The sequence below is a fragment of the Syngnathoides biaculeatus genome, chromosome 12 (genome assembly GCF_019802595.1).
Source record: "Syngnathoides biaculeatus isolate LvHL_M chromosome 12, ASM1980259v1, whole genome shotgun sequence".
Lineage (NCBI taxonomy): Eukaryota > Metazoa > Chordata > Actinopteri > Syngnathiformes > Syngnathidae > Syngnathoides > Syngnathoides biaculeatus.
In genome coordinates, this window is record NC_084651.1 from 23,293,694 (window position 1) to 23,319,729 (window position 26,036).

At 44.8% G+C, this 26,036-nt stretch overlaps 1 protein-coding gene across 1 annotated transcript in view; it reads right to left on the reverse strand.

Moving 5' to 3' along the window:
- Positions 1-26,036, reverse strand: part of dntt (deoxynucleotidyltransferase, terminal) — an 81,060-nt gene that overhangs the window by 44,662 nt on the left and 10,362 nt on the right. Inside the window, exons 4-7 of the mRNA XM_061837773.1 lie at positions 22,105-22,275; positions 14,602-14,673; positions 14,273-14,396; positions 11,773-11,905 (exon numbers count right to left, since the gene is read on the reverse strand). Of these exons, the coding sequence (XP_061693757.1) occupies positions 11,773-11,905; positions 14,273-14,396; positions 14,602-14,673; positions 22,105-22,275 (500 nt within the window). The remainder of the gene's footprint in view (positions 1-11,772; positions 11,906-14,272; positions 14,397-14,601; positions 14,674-22,104; positions 22,276-26,036) is intronic.

The following is a 26,036-nucleotide window of genomic DNA, read 5'->3' on the forward strand; positions in this document are numbered from 1 at the left end:
GTCAGAGTAAAGGGGTGAGCAAAGAATGCTGCACCACTTGAATTGGGCTGATTGGGAAGATGACTTGTTCAAGGTCGTCGACAGTAGCCAGCAAGCACACTTGAATGATTCCAACAACTGGTTGGGATTCTTTTGTTGTTGTTGTCTGTAGAGGGACTCAAACCAATGTCTTCTAACTTCAGAGCCCAAGAAGTCCTTACAGACTCAGATGCTGCCCCAAACACATACGTAATTTTTTCTCCTTTTTTAAAGTCCAACCTGGTGTACATGTTGCCACCATATCATGTTATGTATGGAAACTATGTGTGAAGAAAAGCATCAAGGGTTTTCCAAATCAGAAACCCTGGATGACCAGCAAAGTCTGCTCACTCCCCAGGGCTTGTGACACTGCCTTCAGGTCACGTGGCAGAGCTCATTACAGCGGGGCTTGAACTGATCTGAAAAAAGGCATAAAAATGCCAAGATGGACTAAAGGAGAAGGAGGGAGCCTCACAAACGTCAGAGGGTGTGACGTGACACCAGGTAACACAGCAAGTCACTGACAGAGGAGCTAAATAGCTTCGTTGCTTGATTTGATTCATCCCAGGGACACCCAGCTTCTCTAGTCCTCCTCCCACCCACACCGGGCTCCAATAACTCTGCACTCACTGTACAGAAACACGATGTGAGGCGTGTCCTCCTGGCTGTGAAGCCAAGGAAGGCTGCTGGCCCGGATGGAGTACCAAGCAAGGTGCTCATAACGTACCCAGCAGCAGTCCAGTGTCTTCTGCAAGATCTTCAACCTATACTGTCTGTCCACATTCGACTGCAGCCCAGTATAAATAATGACAACATCATTCAGTTCACTGATGACAGAACAGTGGTAAGGCTGATCTTGAAGGAAAACAATGCATTGTCCCACCTTGAAGGCCGGTGCCCCTCTCCCCTTGAGATCCGCCGCAGACTTGTAGGAGCCGTGAACTATGTGGAATGGAGCCATCCCTGTGGAGGTGGAAGGCAGGGAGTTGTGGGCATACTCCACCCATCCAAGGTGCTGGCTCCACGTGCTGTGGTCATGTGATGCCAAGCAGCGTAGACCGGTCTCCAGGTCCTGGTTTATCCTCTCTGTCTGGCCGTTGGGAGTCCTGGTGATGTCCTGAGGTAGGGCTTACTTTCGCCCCAATGAGGGTGTAAAATTGGTTATACTCAGGGAATTGGTAATAGCCGTAACTCCCCCATAGGTAGCAGACGAAAGGTTTGATAGGCCATACATAGCGGACACGCGTTGACGTACTCCCTTACGTCCTTCCCCAAGTTTGGCCACCAGAACCATTGTGGCAGACGGTCTTGTTGGTGTGAGCCCAATCAATGATGTTCCCTTGTAGCAAAGGGACAATGAACAGGCGACCGGGAGGATATTCGGCTGGACCCGGAGTGTCCCTCAAGGCCTCCTTCACGTGTGTCTCGATCTCCCAGGTGAACCCAGACACGAAGAATCGGGACACTCACGGGCTCCGTTCGCTCCCCTACATGGATTCGAGATAGTGCGTCTCGCTTGCCATTCTTTGAACCTGGACGGAAGGACAGACTGAACCGAAATCAAGTGAAAAAGAGTGCCCATCTGGCTTGGCCAGCGTTCAGTCTCTTGGCGATCCTCAAATACTCCAGGTTCTTGTGGTCCGTAAGAACCAGAAACGGCACTTGTGATCCCTCCAGCCAGTGTCTCCACTACTCCAGTGCTGTCTTGACCACCAGTAGTTTGCGGTCGCCCACATCGTAATTTCTCTCGGCCGGAGTTAGTTTTTTTTTTTACAAAAAGGCGCATGGGTGGATTCTTCCATCTTTAGCGCACCACTGGGAGAGTACTGCTCCCATTCCTGAGTCTGATGCGTCCACTTCAACCACAAACTGCCTCTCTGGGTCTGGCATAATGAGTATTGGCGCAGTGGTAAAGCTCGACTTGAGTCTATCGAAGGCCTCCTGACAGGTCCCATCCCACTTGAATAAGGTGCGGGGTGAAGTGAGCGTGTGCAGGGGGAAAGCAATGGAGCTGACGTTCCGGATGAACTTGCGGGAAAAGTTGGCGAATCTGATGAACCTCTGCACGTCCCTATGACTGGTGGAAGTGGGCCATTGGAGGACCGCGTCGATCTTACTGGGATCCATCCAAATCTGTCCCTTGGCCAAGATGAACCCCAGGAACTTCTCCATCTTGACATACAGCTCATGTCGTAGCAATTGCTGTAGCACCTCCCTGACGTGTCCGATGTGGGATGCCTTGTATCAGTATGTCGTCAAGGTCAATGAACACGTTATTATTCAGTCTCTCCCATAGCACATCGTTGATGAAATTCTGGAACACTGCTGGTGCGTTTGTCAGCCCGAACGGCATCACCAGGTACTCATAATGGCCTGTAGGTGTATTGAATGCCGTCTTCCACTCATCCACTTCTCGGATGCGTACCAGATGGTATGCATTCCGTAAGTCCAATTTCGTGAAGACCCGTGCGCGGTAGCGATTAGGGGAAGAGGGTACCTGTTCTTAATGTTGATGTCATTGAGTCCTCTATAATCAATGCAGGCCCATAATGAGGTGTCCTTCTTCTTTACAAAGAAGAATCCTGCTCCAGCCGGTGAGGAAGATAGTCGGATGAGTCCTGCCGCTAGCGACTCCTCCACGCACTCCTTCATGGCTTGGTGTTCCGGGCCTGTTGATGAAGTGCCAGGCAGTAACTCAATGGTGCAATCGTACGGACAGTGTGGCGGCAGGGATTTGGCTTTTGCCTCTGAGAAGACCTCCTTGAGCTCCTGATAAAAGGACGGTACTGCGGGTAACTCCGGTATGGCTCTCGACTCCTGTACGTCAAGGGGCGCGATCTGTATATTCCTTTTCTCTCGAGTCCCCAAACACACCTTGCTGCATTCCTCGCCCCATGCCCTGACTTGACCGGTGGTCCAGTCAATGTCCGGGTTATGTTCTTTAAGCCACAGGCTGCCCAAGATGACGTCACTGCTCCGCAAATTGAATATATGAAAACGTATTCTCTCAGTGTGAGCGTCCGGAAATGTCATCCCCAGGGTTTGCATACGGTGAGTCACTCGGTAGAGGAATTTGCCATTGGCCACATATGCGTTGCAGAACCGCTGTGTTTGAAAAGTCGCAGCACCCAAAGCCTCAACTACACAAGGGTTAATCAGATTAGTGTCTGAGCCTGAGTCAATAAACGCTGTGGCGGAATAAGTAAGTGCTTAAGGTGACTCGAAACAGCGCTCGACTCGATTCCGCCGCGGTGTATTTCACACTCACCGGAGTCGTGATCTTGAGAGCGCGACGCTTGGGCTTGACCGGACAGTGGGCTAATAAGTGGCCCAGGTGACCACAGTAGAAGCATTGTCCCCCCGCCGCTGTCGCAGACACTCCTGTCCCGGCCCATCGAGTCCTTCCACCTGCATGGGCTCTGTCGCGGGTGTTGGCGTCGATAGCAGGGAAGCCGGCGGGACGGACGCTCCCAGCTCTTCTCCGACAAGCGCGTCCATTTGTCCCTGGATCGCTAGCCTCTGGTCGATCTTGAGAGCCAGGGCGATGAGTGAATCCAGGGAGGTAGGCAGGTCCATGGCGATGAGGAGGCTGCGGATCTGCGGATGACGCCCTTGGAAAAAGGCGCCGAGCGCAATCCATGCACGGTCCGTCGGAAAGGCGGAGGCCTGTACCTCGAAGTGGAGATCACACTGAGCGAGGAAGTGTCTGACGTTCCCTGAGTCACCAGTAAACCGTCCGGGTGGGAGAGAGGGGTGGCTCCGGTATGCTGAAAATCCGCGGCTGGAGGGGTAGTCGGAGTGAAGTGCGATGGGGTAGAAGCCGGGGCAGCCGCCGTCGGTGTGGTGGTAGTGGCGCTAGCCTGGGAAGCTAGCCATGGCTCCAGCCTAACACAGATCTCGTGAAGTCTCTGGTTTGTTACCTAAAGAGCAGCCTCCTGCTTGGCCAGGCGTCTGCCTTGGATCTGTAACGACCGGCGGATGGCTTCTGAGTCGGCTGGGTCCATGTCTTGGCCAGATTGTTCTGTCATAACCAGAACACGAGGCTGGACCCAAATGCAGGACTCGGTGGACAGGAAGGAAGTTGGAGGAAAGTTTTTATTCGTTCCAATGTCGGAAGCCGGGGAGTCAGTCAGAGCAACCAGTAGAAATAGGAGCGATAGAATTAAGGTGTTGGTCAGGAAACTGGCAGAGGTTGGTACACGGGGATTCTGCGTAAGGAATGTGGAAGTGCGGGAACGAAGCATGGGTGGCGACGATCTGGCAAAGACAGACCGTCCGCTGGGTCCTATATAAACTAGGGTTAATTGCTGCAGATGAGGCGCAGGTGTACGCCTCCAAATCAGTGCAGGTGTGCGGGGACCCGCACAGCCAGGGCTGCCAGATCCATGTGAGACTTTCAAGCACCTATTTCGAGAATATTTTCTAAACCTTGGCAATGTCCTCACTATGTTTGTGCACTTGTGTGTTGTGCTCATTTTCTTCAAGGCCTTCATGTGCCCAGTATTACCACATAACCCTTATTGTTGGTGAGAAACATTTTTTGAAGCCCTGGAAAATGACCAGCATACTCTTTGGGAGAGACTGCTTTAAATTAACAATAATCCTCCACTGACTGGCTTTTCTCACTTGATATAACCTACAGTTCTTTGGAATTGTGACATTTTTGTTGTTGTTGTTTTGAAGTCAAGGGTTACAGGCTGTTACATTCAGTTTCAGACCCTGTCAGTTTTCAGTTTTTTTTAAATAAGTATTTAAAGTGGGACTGACATTCCTATAAGCATTCTAAAATAGATTTTGTAATGAAAAATACATATGACAGTATTCACTTCAATCTCTATACGAAAAAAAAAGTGAGCGGAGAGCGTGTCATCCAAGTGGTCACCATATTAGTCGTGTCCCCTGTCCTTGACGTCATCGTCACTTCCGCCGTTGAAAACGCGCAGTAACTGCTACTATGGAAGCCGAACAACAGAGATATTCGCATTTTTCCGACGCCTCTTCTGACACTCTTTTCAAAAAAGACAACACAACACAACCAAGTGAAGTTACCGGGGCAATATTACACTATTGTTTCGAGCCCTCTGGGCAATATTACACTATTGTTTTGAGCCATATTCAGATGATATCCGATCACGGCCAAACCGCATCCCATCCGATCCACTCCCACGGCGGAGATGAGCCATCGCGGCTCATCGCAGCCGGCGGGTGTGGCTTATGATAGAGCCGAGCGGTGCTGCTTTAGGGGGGTGCTCGCACTCGAGCCGGGGCGCTTTATGCGCGCACGCGACTGAGTAACGCATTCTCGGCTGGGTTTTTCAGAGCCGCCCCCGTCGCAAAGCCCGATGCGCAGCCTTTGCAGAAGCTGTGACCGCCGAACGCGACGCCTCAGCCGTTGTGGCTGAGTTTCAGTGCCCGTGGTGGCATATAAGGAGGAGATGGAGCCGAGCTATGTTGCTTTTAGGGGTATGTTCAAAGTCGCCGCAGTACGCGATGAACACTATCGAGACATTATTGGCTGGGCGACGCGCACATCAACACATTTTGTACGCTGATTTTTTGTTACGTTATGAGAGAGATTGATTACGTGGTCCGCCCCAAACTATTATTTTTTTTAGTATCTGTATGCGCACATCAACACATTTCATACGCGGATCTTTTGCACCCGTGCAATCCATTTTTCACAACAAACAGGGTTTCTTTCAAACTTATGAAGGGTAATTCCATTCTCCCGAGTGTTCAAGCAATGTCCAGCAATGCAATGAGCCGGCATTTTGGCTAACACGAAGGAACAACGAGCTACCTTCCCGGAGGTAAAACTAATGGAAACAAATGAGTCCACAAGGGGGCACCGCTGTCGCAAACGCCACATAGGCACTACACAGGTGGGGCCAGGATTAGAACCCCCCCCACCTCCGAACTGTGAGCCCAATGCTCTTCAGCTGCTCCGCTGTTCCGCCGCATCAGAATATTTCTCATAAAATGTTTTTCCAAAGGGGCTATTGACAAGAAAATTTCAACAGATGTGCATACACAAAAAGCAGAACAAATGAGCTCAGAAATTAAGTTGTGTGTAATAATGTGAAATGACATGGGTAAAAAGTGTAGAACATGACAACTGGTATTTATTTAATACTTTGAAGAAAAGGGTCATTCATGGTGTAACAGTACGCTCGTCTGACTTTTGTGCAGGCAGCATGGGTTCAGTTACCACTCAGTGACAGTCTGAATATGAATGCGAATGATTGTCCATGTCTATATGCGCCCTCCAACTGAATGGCGACCAGTTCAGGTTGTAGTCAGTCTTTCACTCAAAGCCTGCTGGTATAACTCCAGCACCCCGCAACCTTTAACCAGGATAAGCCATTGTGAGAATGTATAGATGGACTTTGTATAGAAGCCTTCGTTTGCAATGACAGATTTTAAATGCCTTCTGTATGAAGAAACCAGTCGCACACATTGTTCTGGTGTGATTTTGGCCCATTCCTCTAGACAAACAGTTAAAAAATCTTAAGGTCCCATGGGCTTCTTTTATGGATTTTGACATTGAAAGGAGTATGTTTTGGATCTTCAGCCTGCTGAAATGTTCAGCCTAACTTAATTTTCAATATCCTCGTAGATGGCAGTAGATTTTTGTCAAAAATGTCTCAGCGGGTTTACCTATTCATTCTTCAATTATATGAAGTTTATCAGTAACATTTGCTGAAAGGCAACCCTACACCATCATGTTCTGATCTCCAAACTTCACAGTTGGTATGTAGGGTGATATGCTCTGCCAATTTTACTCCAAACATGGTGTGCAGTTTGGCATCCAGTTATATTTTTCTCTCATCTGAGCATACTATATTGTCACAATATTTAACTAGCCTGTCTAAATGTTGTTCTGTAAACTTTAAATAAGCTTTGACATGATTTTTTTTCCAGCAATGGGGACTTGCATGGTGAGCGTGCATACAGGCCATTGTAACATTACCAACAGTTTTGTTTTTGACAACAGTACCTACAAATTCCAGGTCATTTTGAAGCTCTCCACAGGTGCTCCTTGGCTCTTGGGTAACTTGTCTGATTAGTCTGAGTAATCCCCTGTCAGAAATTTTGCAAGGAGCACTTGATTTAAGTAAATTTATGGTGCTATGATTGGCTTTCAACTTATGTATTATGGCCTCTACCGGGCTCACTGGAACATTCAGAAGCTTAGCTATCCGCCTGTAACCAGAGCCATCATTATGTTTTAGAACAGTTTGTGATGGTCTTGAGACAGCTCTTTTCTTTTACCCATCATGAAATGTGTCTTGACTCACACCTTGGCAAGAAGACTTTTTTGTAGGTCATCCATTAGGACTGAGCCAGCTAATATTAATTTGCAGTGAAAAGGTGCTGATTGGTGGTTAATTATTGATAGATTTTAGGCGTTGTCTTGGCTTTCTGTGCCTTTTTGCACCTCCCCTTCTTCATGTGCTCAATACTTTTTCCCTGTGTCATTTAAAATTGTTACACACAATTTCTGAGCTTGTTTGTATGGATTACTTGGGTTGCTCTCAAAATCTGATGATTTGGAAGTACATTTAGTGCGAAAAACGGTGACGTGATAAATACTTATTTCTGCCACTGTGTGCCGGTTGACAAAGCACAATCAGACACCAAGAGCTCAGTCACCTCTGTTGACTTCAGTGCCTTTCCTTACTGCTCCTATACTGCTGATTCTGAATTATTTACTGCACACACACACACACGCACACACACACGCACACACACATGCGCACACACACACAATGCACACATGCATGAACACAGGCACACAGAAATTGACATAATTGAATTTTTACAACACACAGACCAGAGTGGGCCAAATTTACTCTGGCAAAAAACCCTCGATAAAACAAGGCAAGCGACACAAAAGAGGAAAGGTGTAAATAGGTGCACTCGATCTGAATGAGCACTTCGTAGAAGTTTAGGGTGACCAAGAACAGGTGAACTGTCACATACCAATATGACCTTTGACCCCATTTTTATGGAACACAATAAAACTCTACTCGTGCACAGAAAAGGTCAATTGTTTGGAGCTTCATTTCTATTTGTGAACATTTTGAAATGTCAAAATGATGACAGACTGATTAGACATGACGAGACTAGTCGTACATCAGCTACCTAGGCCATCTGGTGTCATTCCTCTGAAATCTATGTCAATTCGAACTGTTCTTATTTTTACATTAGAAATACTCATTTTAAAGAAAACTAATTAGTCCATCCTTCCATCCATCCATGCATCCATCCATGCATCCAGCCATCCATCAATCCATGCATCCACTCTCTTCCACTTTTCTGAGGTCCGGTCATGAGGGCAGTAGGTTTATCAGGGAAGCCCAGACTTGCGTCACTTCATCCAGGATTTCCGGCAATCCCAAGGTATTCCCAGGCCATCTTGGAGACATAGTCTCTCCAGCGTGACCTGGGTTGTCACAGGGGCCTCCTCCCGATGGAATATGGCCGGAACACCTCACAATGGAGCCGTCCTGGAGGAAGCAGATGCCTGACCCACCTCATTGTGGCTCCCCTGAATACAGAGGAGAAGGAGTTCTATTTAGAGATCCTAACGAGCTCGGAGAGCATGGATAAGCTGCGGAGGAAACTAATTTCAGCCACTTCCATCTGGGATCTTGTTTTTTCAGCCATGACCCACAGTTTATGACCACATATAAGGTTAGGAAGGCGGCACGGTGGCTCAGCTGGTAAAGCGCTGCCCTCACAGTTCTGAGGTCCCGGGTTCAATCCCAGACCCGCCTGTGTGGAATTTGCATGTTCTCCCCGTGCTTGTGTGGGTTTTCTCCGGTCACTCTGGTTTCATCCCACATTCCAAAAACATGCAACATTAATTGGACCCTCTAAATTGCCCCTCGGTGTGATTGTGAGTGCGGCTGTTTGTCTCTATGTTCCCTACGATTGGCTGGCAACCAGTTTAGGGTGTACCCTGCCTCCTGCCCGTTGACAGCTGGGATAGGTTTGTTAGTTTGTCATCGGATCTTGCTGTATGTCTTTTGGATCCCGCCTAGCCTAGCGTTTTTGTGACTCTGCCTTGTCGGACTGCTACACCGTGTCTGATCCAGTTTCCGGAATAAAGACATTGAACATTATGCCTCTGTCTCAAAGTCCTGCATTTGGGTCCGTCCCCGTACCGTTGGTTTGTGACAGAATGAACAAGACCCAACGGGAAAGGCAAGGCATCGCCGGGCGCGTCGCCGGGGACGCTGTCTGTCCAAGGACAAAACACCTGGTCACCCGCACCACCCGTGCATCACGACTAGGTGCCAACCACAACCCGTTCACTACCGCATATCCTTTTGGACTCGGAATTTTCGGACTTTGAGGAAGACCTAAATTTACATGACTGTGATTTTTTTGGACATTGACTGCGGATTTCTGATCTGTCTCAGTCTGTTTGTGTCGTCGGCCCATGCCTCCAGCTCCCGAGTGCGTTCGCCCTGTAGGTCTGAGTCCTCATCCTCCCATACTTTTTGGGGATCCCCTTGGCCATATATCTGGGTCCACCGCGCGGCGGCCAGAGGAGACGCCCAAGCAAGGTGCCCCCGTGTCCATCCCGCTTCGTGGCAACCAAGACACAGCCATCATCCATCCACGCCTCCCAAGAACAACCAAGCCAGTGGACCCTGAGCTGATGGCGAGACTTCCAGCCCAGAAGGACGGGACTGACACTCCCGAGGTGCAGCAACTCGAGGATCACAAGGTCTTCTATTCCGAAATGTGGGCGTTAATAGAGCAGCATAGCAACTGACCCACTACCGAGCCAGATTAATGTCGCGGTGGCAACCGACCCGCTACTGAGCCAGATCCATTTTGCAGTGGCAAATGACCCGCTACCGAGCCAGGTCCCCATCGCGGTGGCGACTGACCTGCCGCTGAGCCAAGTCTTCGTCCAAGTACCCACAGATTTGCTCCCGACCCAAGCTCATGTCCCGGTAGCAACAGATCTCCTGGTGAACCCCGCTCACGCCACAGTAGCAACGGACCCGCAACTGAGCCAAGCCTATGTCACAGTGGAGATTGACCCACTGCCATGCCTCGTCCACGTCACGATAGCAACAGACCCCCCTGCTGCGCTACACCCATGTTGCAGTGACGACGGACTTCCTGACAAATCACTCTCATGCCACGGTAGCTCCCGACCCGTTTCCAAACCTAGCTCACGCCCCAGGTGGCAACAGAACCACTGCACTACGTTGCGGTGGCAAGAGACTTCCGATTGAGCGTCAAAGTAAAATGGCGGACTTGGCGAACAAAGACAAGCCTGCCATAGCGCCTCCAGGGTTTGTTTTCCATCAAGACAAAACTCAGAACCGATCTGCAGAGAGCTCAAGTGCAGAGGATGGAGAGGATTCTGATAAAGACGAGACAAACTACTTTCCTTTAGTAAAAAGGGAGAGGACTTTATCATTCCCGTCGCTCCATTCTGTTTCCAAAAACAATGTATTCATGCTCCCCAGTTTCTGGCGGTCTCCCACCGGGAACTCGGACTCTGAGCCAGAGGAGAAGCCAGTCGGTTTCCGACTAAAGGCGCCGACTCTTATTCATGGGCAAGGGCCCAGTTCAGGTGTGCCAAGTCAGAAACCGAAAGAACAACAACACAGCGTTCTGCGTCTGGCGGTTCTTCAGGCACCACCCACCAAATCCCGCGCTCCTGTTCAGGCACCAGCGACGACTCCGCGGCCATCTCCCGCTCCTGTTTCGGGACCAGCGACAACTCCGCAGCTGCCCCACGCTCCTGTTCAGGCGGCGGCGACGACTCCTCGGCCGCCCCAAATTCCGGTCCAGGTGGCGATGACTCCGTGGCCGCTTCCCGCTCCTGTCCCGGCGGCAGCGACAGGTATGCAGCCGTTTCACGTTCCTGTCCTGGCGGTGGCGGTGGCTCAGCGACTGCCTCACGTTCCCACCCTGGCAATGACGACATCACGGTCCCCTTCTCTTTTTAAGTACGGTCGCAGGTGAGCTGGAGCCTACCCCATTTGTCTTCAGGCAAGAGGCAGCATACACCATGAACTAGTCGCTAGCCAGTCACAGCACACATAGAAACAAACATTCCCACTCACAATCACACCTTCAGGCAATTTAGAGTCTACAACAAAGCTATCATGCAAGTTTTTGGGATGTGGTAGGAAAGAGGAGTACCCAGAGAAAACCAACGCAGACACGGGGAGAATATGCAAACTCCACACAGGCGGGACAGGGATTTGAATCCCGGTCATCAGAATTGTGAGGCAGATGTGCTAACCAGTCACACACCGTGCTCCCTAAAATATCATATGACAGGAACTATTGTATTCTATAATATCACCACCAATATAGGATTGGCCATTTTTTTAAATATCATATTACAGTAAACACAGTATATGATTATTATATTTTGCTCCTTGTGTCATACTAGTTTCATTAATGATGTCAATTCAGTTTATTTAATTCCGAATAAATCTTGGTTTCACTGGCATCCTGGAGTGGATATTGTTCAGCTTTCAATATTTCATTGTACTGTGCTATAGCGACTCACATACAGCCAATCTGACACACACTATATGTCAGAGCTCTTAACAACATGAACTAGCTCCTTCAAAATGAAACATATCTTGAGGGATATTTTACATGTCCGTGAGTATAACCAATGTCAGTAGAAGAATAGCACAAAAGAGGAATGGTTGGTCTGTTTCAACCACCCATCAACAAAGAAAGAGGGTGAGACAAGTCTTCTACCTGCGGAAGCCACCTGTCAGTGCTATGACAGCATCCGATGTGATCAAATGGACAGCTTCGTCAATAATGTTCCCCAGGGCTTGAGCCTCTGCTTTAGTGACAACCCTTGAGATGTCTCCATAATGCAGAAAACCTGCGGGGGTGGGGGAAATGTGGTTATTCGTCTGGGAGCCAGCCATCAATCACAGCCAGTTGCTTTGGGGAAGTGGAGAGTCAGGGCGAGATACAATATGATATGTTTCCCTCAAAGGCAACTACTGGCACACGTCAGTAGACGATAAATCGATGTCATTTTGGTTTCATCCATATCAATTACTTCTTTGTCTTTGTCACACTGATGCATGAAAACACATTAACGATATTTATAATGGAAGAACATAAACCACCCATTTCTAACAATATCAGAAATAGGCCTGGTCGTATGAGTCATTGTTGTACCCCTTTAAAGTGATAACAGAGTGTAATGATAGCGCTCTGAAATCTTTTTATGTAAAAAATACTATTATTTGTCTGCACAGAGCACTCATTGCAGTTTTGGTATTGATGGATTTGTCTGTCAGTACAGTCATTTGGAAAGTGAGATCTTTTCAATCTGATCTTTTGATTTACTACTTCCTGCAGCACGACATTTCGCGCATCCAGCTGCATTGTGAGCAGCAAAAGAGCCAGAGAAAGGTTGCAGTGTGCATAATACAAAAGTTTGATTTACAACCTACTATGATGAAAATTCTAAATTAGCTCTGAAACTATAGACCTATAGTAAATGCCACGCAGGGCTATATAATTTTTTCTGAATCTGAATCTATTAATCTACCTCTTCTCAAAAGTTCAGATGTTTGTGACAACAGAGTGCATTGTTAATTTGCTGAAAATAATGTATAAATCACATCTTACCACAATGTTTACTTTTTTTAATGTCCAGTATATAAAATGATTGTTAAAAGATGTTATATACTAACAATGGTTCTCATTCAGGTTTATACTTCTTCTATACTGTATTTTTGCAAAGTTCTTACAAGTTAGTAAACATATGACATTCCAGCTATGTTTTCAAATAGTAACTGAGCTTTGAATCAATAATGGTGTACTTGTTGTTTACCTGCCCGACTGTGCAAACAGAGTGGGTTTAGCTGGCTCTCAATGACGGTGTAAATGTGAGTGTGAATCACGGATTGAGTATTGATACAGTATGCCCTATGAGTGACTGGTGACTAATCAATGTTGAAGTCTAGCTGAGAGAGGCTCCAGCTGCCAACAAAACTGCACAAAATCAGTTGTAAAAAAAATATATATATATATATATATATATTATATATATATATATATAATATATATATATATTTGAAATGTTCTCTTAAAACTGCATGCCCTGACAGTAGAAAATGATTAAATGCATCAATTGAAAACTTAACACCTGTAATTTAATTGAATGGCTATTTTGGGGACAATGGGACATGGAGAAAAAAATCTGAGTTTAGTGGCAGGAGGTGCGACTGAATAATCTATCAGTCATTTGCAAATGCCCACTCCAGGCACAGAGGCTCACAGGGGTGTAACTCACAGCCTTCTGCAGAATAGATTTGTAATTTCTTGGCCAGATTATGATTATAAGTGAAAAAGAAGGAATTGGAACTGATATTTGGCTACATTAAAAACATTTGCTAGCAGTCTAAAAACTATTGTATGTTGCTTTAATAGGTTAAGCAAGGTGGAAAATGTGTTCCAGCACATCACGTGGTATCAATATTGTACAGTCATCTCTATGTTGTAAAGGTTTGAGAGAGTCTAACCGCAGGTCATCTACAGTTTGTTGGACTGAGGTGGCTTTATTACTGTCACCTCACTGCTTAAAATTCAACACCCAAAAAAAAATTAAACTTTTAAATTAAATTATACTGCTGCCTGGCCCACAAATGTTATATTTTTTTTTTATCCCACGTTAGTCTATTAAAGTGGGATAACCATTCTTGCTAAGTAGACAAATACAGTACTTGCATTTTATGATTGTTGAACCATATCTTTTAATCTGAATAGTGTTTCTAAATTGGACCTTTAAAACCGATTGAGCAGATTATGCTGTTGGGAAAAAGTTCTCAAATGTTGTTTCTTAATGTTTCATTGTATTGATTACCTATTACCCACAGAAGTAGTATCTGTACAGTCAGTATGTCATTGTAGTATGATCTTAAATTATATTGTATTGAGAATTTCAGACATATACAGGATAAATTATCTATCATGAGGAGAAAACACAAATATGTATGTTTAAATAGACATACATATAAATAACCTGCATGGAATTGAGCAACTTTTTGAAAAAAAAAACAAAAAAAAAACCTTAACATTTTCTATCCAAACTGTCTGCAATATAAACGATCCTCTGCCATGTGAAGCCAACACTTTTCTCTATCACACATACCCTTGGCTCCAAACTCCAGGTGGATTTTCCAATCTATAATCAGTAGAATGGAAAAGTACAAATGATGAGATCTTGACGTACCACTTTGCTGCATCCGGTTGAGCTGAATGCTGGGCTCAGCCAGAATGTCACAAAATGAGCGCAGCCCCCTGCGGTACCATTTCTCTGCCGTCTTCGGTCCAACGCCAAACACACTTGTGAACAGCTGTCAGGAAATGAGGAAAAGGTTTCATTAAGAAGCTCTGATATTACAGCTTTTTTAAGAAGGGTTCAGTTGTCCAAGTATTGAAAGGCTTAAAGGATGACCATGAGAGAGGGCAAAATTCAAATCACTTGCAAAGTAGTTCCAAAACATCTCAACAAAGACAGGCCGTATCGATGAATATTTACTTGTTTTTTTATCCACTGACCTTTAAGGTCTGATACTTCTCACTCGAAAGTGTTCTCTCGACTTCAAATGAATGGCCACATTGGAGGATCTCCTGAAAAACACAAGTTGACCACAATAACTGTTGTTTTAACCATGAACAAATTGCTTACTCATTTTACTGTAATTTAAAATGTACTCATATTTTGCACAAGAGATTGTTTTTTTGCATAATCTAATTCCTTCTATACTCCCTCTTTTTTTTTTTTTTTTTTTTAGTTATCTCACCAATCAGGAATGTAGCCCTATGGGGGCACAAGCCAGTGCAATCTGCACGCCGGTCCCAAGCCCGGATAAACGCATATGGCGTAAAACTGTGCCAAACAAGTATAAGCGTCCGTCTAAAGAATGTCATACCAGATCGGTCGTGGCCAGGGTTAACAACACCCGCCACCGGCACCATTAACCTGCAGGGCGTTGGTGGTAATTCACTTACTGTGGGTGATTAAAAAAAGAAGAGGAGGAAACCGTATTTGTCGGCAGAAGAAGAAGAGTAATGCACAGAACCTACAACTAGGTGTTGGAACATTGAATGTTGGGACTATGACAGGAAAAGCTCAGGAGTTGGTTGACATGATGATGAGAAAGGTTGATATATTGTGCATCCAAGGGACCAGATGGACACGTAGTAAGGCTAGAAATTTAGGAGCAGGGTTTAAATTATTTTACCATGGAGTAGATGGGAAGAGAAATGGAGTCAGGGTTATTTTAAAGGAAGAGCTGGCTAAGAATGTCTTGGAGATGAAAAGAGTATCACATCGAATAATGAGGGTGAAATTTGAAATGGAAGGTGTTATGTATCATGTGATGAGCGGCTACGCCCCACACGTACGATTTGACCTAGAGTTGAAACAAAAATTTTGGAAGGAACTAGATGAAGTAGTTCAGAGCTTCCCAGACAGAGAGAGAGTTGTGATTAGTGCTGACTGTAATGAACATGTTGGTGAAGAAAACAGGGGCAATGACGAAGTGATGGGTAAGTACGGCATCCAGGAAAGGAACTTTGAGGGACAGATGATGGTGGACTTTGCAAAAAGGATGGAAATGGCTGTAGTGAACACTTTTTTCCAGAAGAGGCATTAACATTGGTCGACCTACAACAGCGGAGGTAGAGGCACGCAGGTGGATGATATTTTCTGCAGACGATGTAATCTGAAAGAGGTTACTGACTGTAAAGTAGTGTTAGGGGAAAGTGTACCTTGACAGCATAGCATAGTTGTGTGTGGGATTACTCTGATGGTGGGTAGGAAGACCAAGAAGGTAAAGGTAGAAAACCATGTGGTGGAAGCTAAGAAAGGAAGAATTTTGTGAGGCCTTTAGGAAAGAGGTGAGGCAGGCTCTCAATTGACAGGAGGAGCTGCCAGAAGACTGCACTACTACAGCCAAGGTGATCAGAGAGACAGGCAGGAGAGTACTTGGTGTGTCTTCTGGTCGGAAAGGGGAGAAGGAGACTTGGTGGTGCAACCCCAAAATACAACAAGTCATACAGGGAAAGTGATTAGCGAAGAAATGGGACATTGAGAGGACTGATGAGAGGCGAAAAGAATACAATGAGATCCGACGTCGGGCAAAGGTAGAGGTGGCGAAGGCTAAACAAGAGGCATATGATGACATGTAAATCAGGTTGGACATGAAGGAAGGAGAACAGGATCCCTACAGGTTGCCTCAGATGGAAAGAATACTTTGAGAAGTTGATGAATGAGGAAAATGAGAGAGAAGGAAGAATAGAAGAGGCAAGTGTGAAGGACCAGGAAGTAGCAATAATTAGTAAGGGGGACGTTAGAATGCCACTCAAAAGGATGAAAAATGGAAAGGCAGTTGGTCATGATGACATACCTGTGGAAGTATGGAAGCAATGTGGAGAGGTGGCTGTAGAGTTTTTGACCAAATTATTCAGCAGAATACTACTGGGAGATAAGATGCCTGAAGAATGGAAGAAAAGTGTGCTCGTTCCCATTTTTAAGAACAAAAGCGACGTTCAGAGCTGTGGGAAATATAGAGGAATAAAGTTAATGAGGCACACAATGAAATTATGGGAAAGAGTAGTGGAGGCGAGACTCAGTACAGAAGCAAGTATCTCCAAGCAACAGTATGGTTTCATGCCTAGAAAAAGTTCTACAGATGCATTATTTGCCTTGAAGATGGAAGTGGAAAAAGTACAAAGAATGTCAGAAAGAGAGAAATTGTGTCTTTGTGGATCTAGAGAAAGCCTATGACAGAATACCAAGAGAGGAACTGTGGTACTGCATGCGTAAGTCAGGTGTGGCGGAGAAATATGTCAGAATATGTCAGGGCTTGTATGAGGCCAGCAGAACAGTGGTGAGGTGTGCCATAGGTGTGACAGAAGAATTTAAGGTGGAGGTGGGACTGCATCAGAGATCAGCTCTGAGCACCTTCTTGTTTGCTGTGGTTATGGATAGGCTGACAGATGAGGTTCGACTGGAATCCCCTTGGACCATAATGTTCGCAGATAAAATTGTACTATGGAGTGAAAGCAGGGAGCAGGTGGAAGAACAATTAGAAAGATGGAGGCACGCACTGGAAAGGAGAGGAATGAAGACTAGCTGATGTAAAACAATATATGTGCGTGAATGAGAAGGGTGGAGGGAAAGAGTGAGGTTCCAGGGAGAAGCGATAGTGAGGGTGGACGACTTCAAATACTTGGGGTCAACAATCTAGAGCAATGGTGAGTCTGGCAAAGACGTGAAGAAATGGGTTTCAAGCAGGTTGGAACAGTTGGCGGAAGGTATCTGGTGTGTTATGTGACAGAAGAATCTCTGCAAGTATAAAGGGAAATGTTTATAAAACAGTGGTGAGGCCGGCCATGATGTACAGATTAGAGATGGTGGCACTGAAGAGACAACATGAAGCAGACCTGGAAGTGGCAGAAATGAAGATATTGAGGTTCTCTCTCGGAGTGAGCAGGTTGGATAGGATTAGGAATGAGCTCATTAGAGGGACAGCCAAAGTTGGATGTTTTGGAGACAGGGTTCGAGAGAGCAGACTTCAATGGTTTGGACATGTCCAGAGGCAAGAGAGCGAGTAGATTGGTAGAAGGGTCCTGAGGATGGACATGCCAGGCAAAAGACCGAGAGGAAGACCAAAGAGAAGGTTTATGGATGTGGTGAGGGAATACATGAGGGCAGTTGGTGTTCGAGAAGAAGATGCAGGAGATGGGCTTAGATGGAAAAAGATGATACACTGTGTTGACCCCTAATGGGACAAACCGAAAGAAGAAGAAGAAGACTCTCGGCGAGCAGGGTAAAAATGGTGTTCTCAAGGGATTTCATTTCAGTACTTGTTTGGGTGCATTCATATAATTTTCAGGTAGGAAGGCTATCAAAAATAACAAATCTGTATCATAGCACTTTTTTTCCCAGCCTTCTGCTGAGGTACCAACCATCGTGTCACTCCGTTACCTAGACAACAAAGCCTGGTTACTTTCTTACAATTGAATGGGAAGTAAGAGCCCAAAAGATGTTTCCAGGTTTTCTTGAGGAATTGTTTGGGTCGTGTCTTATGCAAAAGCTACACTAGTGATTTCATTGAAATATTGTGGAAACCTTGTGCATGGATACTGTATGCATCCTTAAAAATGCATTCTATTTCTGTGCACATCCTTCTAAAAATTAGACTGTAGTAATGTGTTTTATTGTCACTGCTTGGTCAAAAACATTTCCATGCCTCCCACTCTAAATAAGGTTCAGTCCAATCTGGTCCTGGAAAGTTATTGTAGTGTAGTGCGGAAATCATGGAACACACGAATGTGCTGACGCATTCTGACAGATTGTCTTTAGGAACTCACCTCTCCAATATATTGTACATGGAACATCCATCCATCCATTTTCTATACCGCTCAGTGGCAGGAAATGGCATGTGCAGCGAAGTGCGCTATCACACAACGTGGTATGGCTGGTGGGGTGGCAACATCCAGGGACAGAAGCTGATTATTTGGGGCATAGTACCAACAGCTCCCCCCTCCACCCACTATGAACCCTTTCTTTTTTTATGTGACAAGGGAATGGAAGGTGAGTTACTGATGGTGTAGTGGTACACACGCCTGACTTTGGTGCGGGCAGCGTGGGATTGATTCCCGCTCTGTAATGGAGTTGATATCTGCCCTGCGACTGATTGGCAACCAGTTCAGGGCTCAGTCGACCTTTCACCCGAAGGTTAGGCTCCGATTCTCCCGTGACCCTTGTAAGGATAAGCGGCTTGGATAATGGATGGATGGATGGATGGATGGATGGATGGATGGATGGATGGATGGATGGATATTCACTGTAATTTCATGTGTCCCACATAAGCAAATCATCTGTGTTTATTTCATGCGCTCGTGTTACTGTACTTTTAATAATGTTGAAAATGGCAAACGTTTTAAAACAAAAATGTAAGGAGTGATACAGGCAGCTGGGTTGGTGGCCTCAGCATCGCTTCTCTGCTCTTTGCAAATGATGAGGTTCTGTTGGCTTCATCAAGCAGTGATCTCCAACTCTCACTAGAGTGGTTCGCAGCTGGGGTGAAGCGGCTGGGGTGAGAATCAGCACCTTCAAATCTGAAACAATGGTCCTCACTCGGAAAGGGTTGGCGTGCCCTCTCTTGGTTGGGGATGAGATCCTGCCCCAAGTGGAGGAGTTCAAGTATCTTGGGGTCTTGTTCACAAGTGAGGGAAGAATGGAGCGGGAGATCGACAGACGGAACGGTGCAGCGTCTGCAGTGATGCGGACTTTGTATTGGTCCGTTGTGGTAAAGAGGGAGCTAATTTGAAAGGTGAAGCTCTCAATTTACCAGTCGAGCTACGTTCGTACCCTCACCTATGGACACGAGATGTGGGTCATGACCGAAAGAACAAGATCCTGGATACAAGTGGCCGAAATGAGTTTCCTCGGCATTGTGTCCGGCCTCTCCCTTTAGTGATAGGGTGAGAAGCTCGATCATCCCGGAGGGGCTCAGTGTCGAGCCTCTGCTCCACCGCATTGAGAGAAGCCAGATTAGGTGGCTGGGGCATCTGATCCGGATGTCTCTTTGTCGCCTCCCTGGAGAGGTGTTCCACTGGAAAGAGACCCCGGGGACGACCCAGGATACGCTAGAGAGAGTATGTCACTCGGCTGTCTTGGGAATGCCCCTGGATCCCTCCAGAAGAGCTGGAAGAAGTGGCTGGAGAAAGGTAAGTCTGAGTATCCCTGCTGAAGCTACTTCTCCCGTGACCCAACCTGGAGAAGAGGTAAAAAAAAAATGGATGGATTGATGGGAATGGAGATCGTTCTATCCCTCTTGACTTGGTCTCAGTTTGTTTCCAAACACCATAATGTTTTATTCCGGGCACTCTAGTTTCCTCCCACATTGCAAAAACATGCATTAATTGGAAACTCTAAATTACCCATAGGTGTGATTATGAGTGCAAATGCTTGTTTCGACGAGCTCTGCAATTGGTTGGCAATCACTTCAGGCTTCCCTGCCTCCTGCCCGAAGATCGCTGGGATAGGCTTCAGCACTCCTGCGACCCTCGTGAGGACAATTGTCTTGGATAATGGATCGTTGGCTGGATACTCACTGTAATTTCATGTGCCGCACGTAAGCAAATCATCTGTGTTTATTTCATGCGCTTGGGTCGATAGTGTACTTTTAATAATGTTGAAAATGGCAAACGTTTTAAAACAAAAATGTTAGGAGTGACACAGGCAGCTAGATGCATTTAGACCATTTCCAGCTGTACCAAAACCAAATGGACGTCTAAAAATTGAGACAATACTTCATACGAATAAGTCATGAATCAAATCATACAAAAACAAGGGCATCCAAAAACTGCGGTTCCACTATAGATGTAATGATATGATGAGGTGGTTATTGGTTTATATGATTCCAATCATAATGGCCATCTTTGAGAAACTCACGTATCACTTCATACGGCCTGATTTAGACCCCTCATCTAAACCGCGTATTCCAATAGTGAGCAGCATGCATATACCTGCCTTCCTTCACGTTGACCAGCTATTCCTTTCACTTACACACACATCCACGCACAAAACACACATTTACACACAAACTTACTATTCATTACAAATTGCCTCAGTGCTTCCAAACCTTCACATCAGTAGGTTTTTATCTTCAGTCACTACTGTGTAAATGTCGCTCCAATGTTCACAACTATATCAAACATTTTGTTTTTACTCTGTCTGCTTTCACTTTGCTTTATGTGTCTTGTCATTTTCCCGTTTTAATCTATGATCCATCTGCACAAAGAGAAAAACAGTTGCAGTAGTTGTGCATCTGAATGTTGTAAAGAGAACAAGACTTCATTCATTGCTTGTTTAATTTGGTCTTTCATGGGACGCTATTTTCTCTCTTTCCACCTCAAAGCTGACAGATCTGCACCAAGACAAGGACTGCACTGTATGCTTTAAGTTTAACGTGTCAACGAACCTTAAATTTTCAGACAAGGTTTTTCGTTAAGACTGCAGTTGCAGTTATTTCCCTGACAACCTGACATTATCTAGTCAAGCAAGAGGAAAGAATAATGCCCAAGTGACCCAATCTGACTTTTTCACCTCAAAAGTGGTCAAAACTTATGTGACGCTCATCTGTGCATCTGAAAGGTTTCGTGACAATGCATGGCTGGAAACTTTTTGATTTCATTTTAAAAGGCTGAATTAAAAGTGGCACCGATAAACCAGTCAGTCATCTTATTTGATGATACAAGCAAGCATAACATTTGGCAGAAATACTCATTGTCTGAAAAAAAAAGGACTGGCCATCTGACATTGCAGTATGACAGCAATTTCTACACGGCTCCCAGTTAACAGCCTCGCATAAAAAAAACGCTCCTTGTTGTGCTGAAACCGATTACGGTATACCAATAAACAGTGATTAAAATGTTAAATGTGACTGAAGCCTATTGTGTAGTTTACGTGTAAGTTAAGTTGAAACTCTAGGAGGGGAGTCTTGGACCTGTTCGGTTTAAATGCAGGTGATAATAAAGGCTGATTGGCAACTACTGCATGCCCATGGTTGTCCTGATAACTGAGAGAGAAAGTGAGAGAGAAAGAGGGAGAGATTTAAACATTTAAACCATAATAGACATAAACAGTGTATTTCATACATTAACATTGGAGGGATTTTCGGATTTTGAGCTTTGTTCCTAATAAAAAGAATACCAACTATCGAGGCATGGAAATACTCAGATGAATTAAAGTTTAGATTCATAGCGCGTTGTAAGCAAGTTAGATGCATAATCTTGCAATGATCTCATTGTAAGGAGAAGGTGTCTTGAAATTTAACGACATAGAGTAAACGTAATAGAAAAGCATTTTCAGTGGTTGGCCAAGCCAGACTGTCTTACTGTATCTTTGGGTGGGGCTAAATTCTCATGGTCACACAAAGTGACCAAAGGTGAAAACCTTTAACCATATCCCCAAGAAAAATAAATGGGATCTTTCTTTCCGCGTTCCTTCTGTTTGTAATGTAATTGACTCACTAAATATGATACCTCCATGACTGCTTTGGTATGCTCCCCCAGCCACGGCAGGTTCTGAGTAGCCTCGATACACTGCACAGTCCACGGTAGACTCTTCAAGACAGAGGCAGCTCTCCTGAAGGCAAGGCATGAACTCTTGATCTCACTGAATTCGTAGTTCTCTGCCAGTACTTCAAAAGCATCCTGCAGACAGGAGAGGCCAGGACAGACAAAGGATGTGCAAAAGGAGTATAATTTTGGACACGCTAGATTGCTGATGCATAGTACTGATTGGTTTTGCAAATGGATCTGTCACAGAATAATGGTTCTTCAGCCCCTAGAGCAGAGACCTCAGACGTAGTTGGTCATAAGGTAAGCAATGGGACCAAAAAGTAAAGAAACAGCATATTAAGTCACAAAGACAAACGGTAATTACTCAGTGTAAACTCTAAATTGCAAGGCAAATTATTTTTAAATGTTAAAATAAATATAAAAATATTTTTAAGTTGAGTAATACAACTAAGTTTTGCTTTTGTGAAAATGTTGTTTCCCACATTCCATGAGAAAGAAATGACTTTCCAAAAATTGTTGCAGCAAACAACTTACTTGGTTTGTTGCGCTAACCAACATCATTGACATAAATGTCAATCCTTATTTTATTGCTGTTTCAGGGTCCGCAATATTGATTCTTTTTACAGTGCACGCTCCTTCTCCAGTTACTTGGAATGACAGCCTTTCCTTTTGGTGCTCTTAAATTAAGTATGCAGGAACACTTCAACTTTACATATTCACTTCTTAGTTCAACACTGATCTACAAACTTGATTGCTGCTGACACATCAGTTTTATTATGCTGCAAGTAAAATATGCATTGCGGTCTAAGAGCGGCCCTATCAGCGATGCTTTCACTTTTTAATGATTCATTGCATTCAAAACTGACACTAGTAACAGGTTTTCATTTCTCATCCCATTTGGGGTAGTGCTTCATAATAGGATGACAGTCCTACATTTTTGTATTAGATGTCACTTAACCTATGTTTGTTTCATAAACTACTTTTACTGCATTTTTTAAGTTCCAAATGCAGCTTTTATTTAACACCCTAAACACCCCCCCACCCCCCGATTTGACCAAGGAAGACCATCCCTGAAGCCAAAGCCCTCTTTTGAGACTGCCCCACCACCCGCTGTCTCGTGCAGACATGCAGCCTCGGGTCAGTAAACAGGACAGGAGCTCATCTAGGGATGCACTGACCCGCTTCGTGCGCCACATGGAGATGGAGCAACAAATGTGCTTGCAAACACACACTCACACCTGCCTCTCTCGACAGCATGCAACACAGGAGCAGCAAGCTGGCCTGGTAATGAAGGAGGACGAGAGAGCATATGCGTAGGTGTACTGGATCTTTTACAAACTAGCTTGTCATGATACTTATTACAATACAACTTTGCGATGACTAACTTCTAATTGATCTCACTAAAAATAGTTAGATGAATTTCTTTTATAAGTGAAATAGATGTTTGACTGTTAATATCATGTCATGTTAATGATTGTTCTTTTCTGAAATGTAGTTTCTTTAATCACTCGTTACTATGATTTATATCATGATTATTTAATCATCGTTGCAATACTTCAAATGATTTTTACAAACCTAGCGACTGCCATAAGATGGTAGTGAAAAGTGGGGTTGCAATCTGCCTCGTATCATTTACCTTTATACGCGTCTTTTCAAAAATACTGAAAATGTGAAGTCACTTCCTATATTTTCGCTGTAGCCTGAAAACATTTGTGGTTTGACATCAAAATATGACTCAATACTTAAAAATTTCCAGTTATAGGGTTAGGGTTAGCCGGTCCCTGTGAATTGAAGTACGAGGAAGAGTCAGCTTCTGCACATGCACAGTTAATGAAAACACTTTTGCACATGCACAGTTAATGAAAACCCGAGTGGCAGAACAAAACTCACGGGCTAATTTGTCTGTTCTTCACCATTCAAAGGTATCAATAAGTAATAACTCTAAACGTTTCTATAAAATGTTAAAACGATTGTTGATTTAACTATTAGTTATATGCTTGATCTTTTTTTGCGGTTGCGATGTGATTGAGATAAGTAGTTTTGTTGTTTCAGTGAGTTGAGTAATGGCGGACGTCATTAGTTTTCCGTTGTGTTCCAGCAGAGAGCGCGCGTGGTGCTCGGTGGTGTATGTTCGAGCACATTGGCATGCACTTGTGAATGAGTGTTGATGTTATTTTCATACATCGTGTTGGAGCAAATGACAAATGATACAAATTTACTCTGTTTAGATTTAGGATATATATTATTGGGGTTTTTTCAAGACACATTGTATGAAGTATTAACTTTGAACACACACACACACCCACAAACATCTACATAAGGGTTATTATTTGGCACATTATTGTATTTTCATTTTGCTCAAGAATATGTTTGAATGATTGTGAGTAAACAATTTCTGTATTTTTGAGCCATCGGAATTAAATGTATATTGTACTGTGTTGTATTGTTTTGGTGATATGTTGTATATATGAATATTTCTGATTATGTGCAGTTAATAAAAACTCAAGTGGCAGAACAAGACTTAAGACTTCTTTGTCTGTTCCTCACCGTTTACAGTTCACAGGTCCACAGTGCCTACCGCCTGTGTATCGCTTGTGCCAACTCAGATTCCCCTAGGTCTGAGGCCGGTAACATGTACATTGAGATTTGATTATAATTTATACCTTATGACAACAACAACTTTGTTTCAGCTTGTCCCGTTAGGGGTCGCCACAGCCTGTCATCTCAGATGAACATTCAAATTTGTTTGGCACAGATTTTACACCGGATGCCCTTCCTGACGCAACGCCTCTTGGAGAGTGGAGGCCCCAGTGAGAAACAAATTCACGACCCCAGGTGTACCAAACCAATGCTCTGAGCTATGGGGCCCCTTGTGACACATATGTTAAATATTTGTTCACAGTGTGATAGTTTGTGCATGTCCATGTCAGCCCTGTTACTGTCAGGATCAGTCCAAGGTGTACCTCACCTTGCACTCCAAAGTGAGCTGAGTGTAGGTTCCAACTCAATAGTTCAATTGGTAGAAATTGGATGGATGTACCAAAAACAGTACATATTAAAATGTATTCAATGTAAAGTTTTTTTTTAATCTAATAATTCATTTGAGTTTAATTGCGTTAATGGTTTTCTCCATTCAATCGGAAACTATCGTATTAATAAGTAATGAATGTTGGGATTGTCAGTGAGTCTTTTGATAAACTTACAATGAAGCAGTTAAACATTATGAGTAAGCGATAAAACAATCTCGAATGTTTGACAAAATTTAACTTTACCCTGTATAATCACAAATACCCATGAAGTCAGTCTATCAATTTCTGTTATTGTATCAGCTGAATGGAGTGTGCATAGTGAGAAAACACTTTACAGCACACTATGGCATTCTACGTCTTATTAATGAGGAATTGTAGCTCATTGGGGACAACATGTCACGACCCATCGGAACGGGAGTAGGACCCAAATGCAAGGCTCGGAAGAGGTAGTTCATGGAGAAACGTTTATTATTCCATGGTCAGGGATCGGGCAGGCAGTCAAGTGCAGCAGCGGTAGTTGGGACGTCGGGCGAAGAGAGCAGGTGAGTGGGCAGGCAGGAGTCGGTACACGGGAGATCGATCAAGGCAGACAGAAGTCTGAAAGGAGTCAGGCTTACGGGGTCGGTGGGAGAACAGGCGAAGGTCGGTAAACACGGGTTGACGATCAGGGATACTAGAGTGCTGGAACGGGACATGAACCTCAACGATCTGGCGCGGACCAGTCGTCGTCGGTGTCATATAAATACACAGCCCGCATGAGGCGCAGGTGTGCGCCTCCCAATCAGCGCAACCGGGCGGGCACCCGCACAGCCCGGCTAGAGCGGCAGGACCATGACACAACACTAGAACCACTGTTGCAGAATG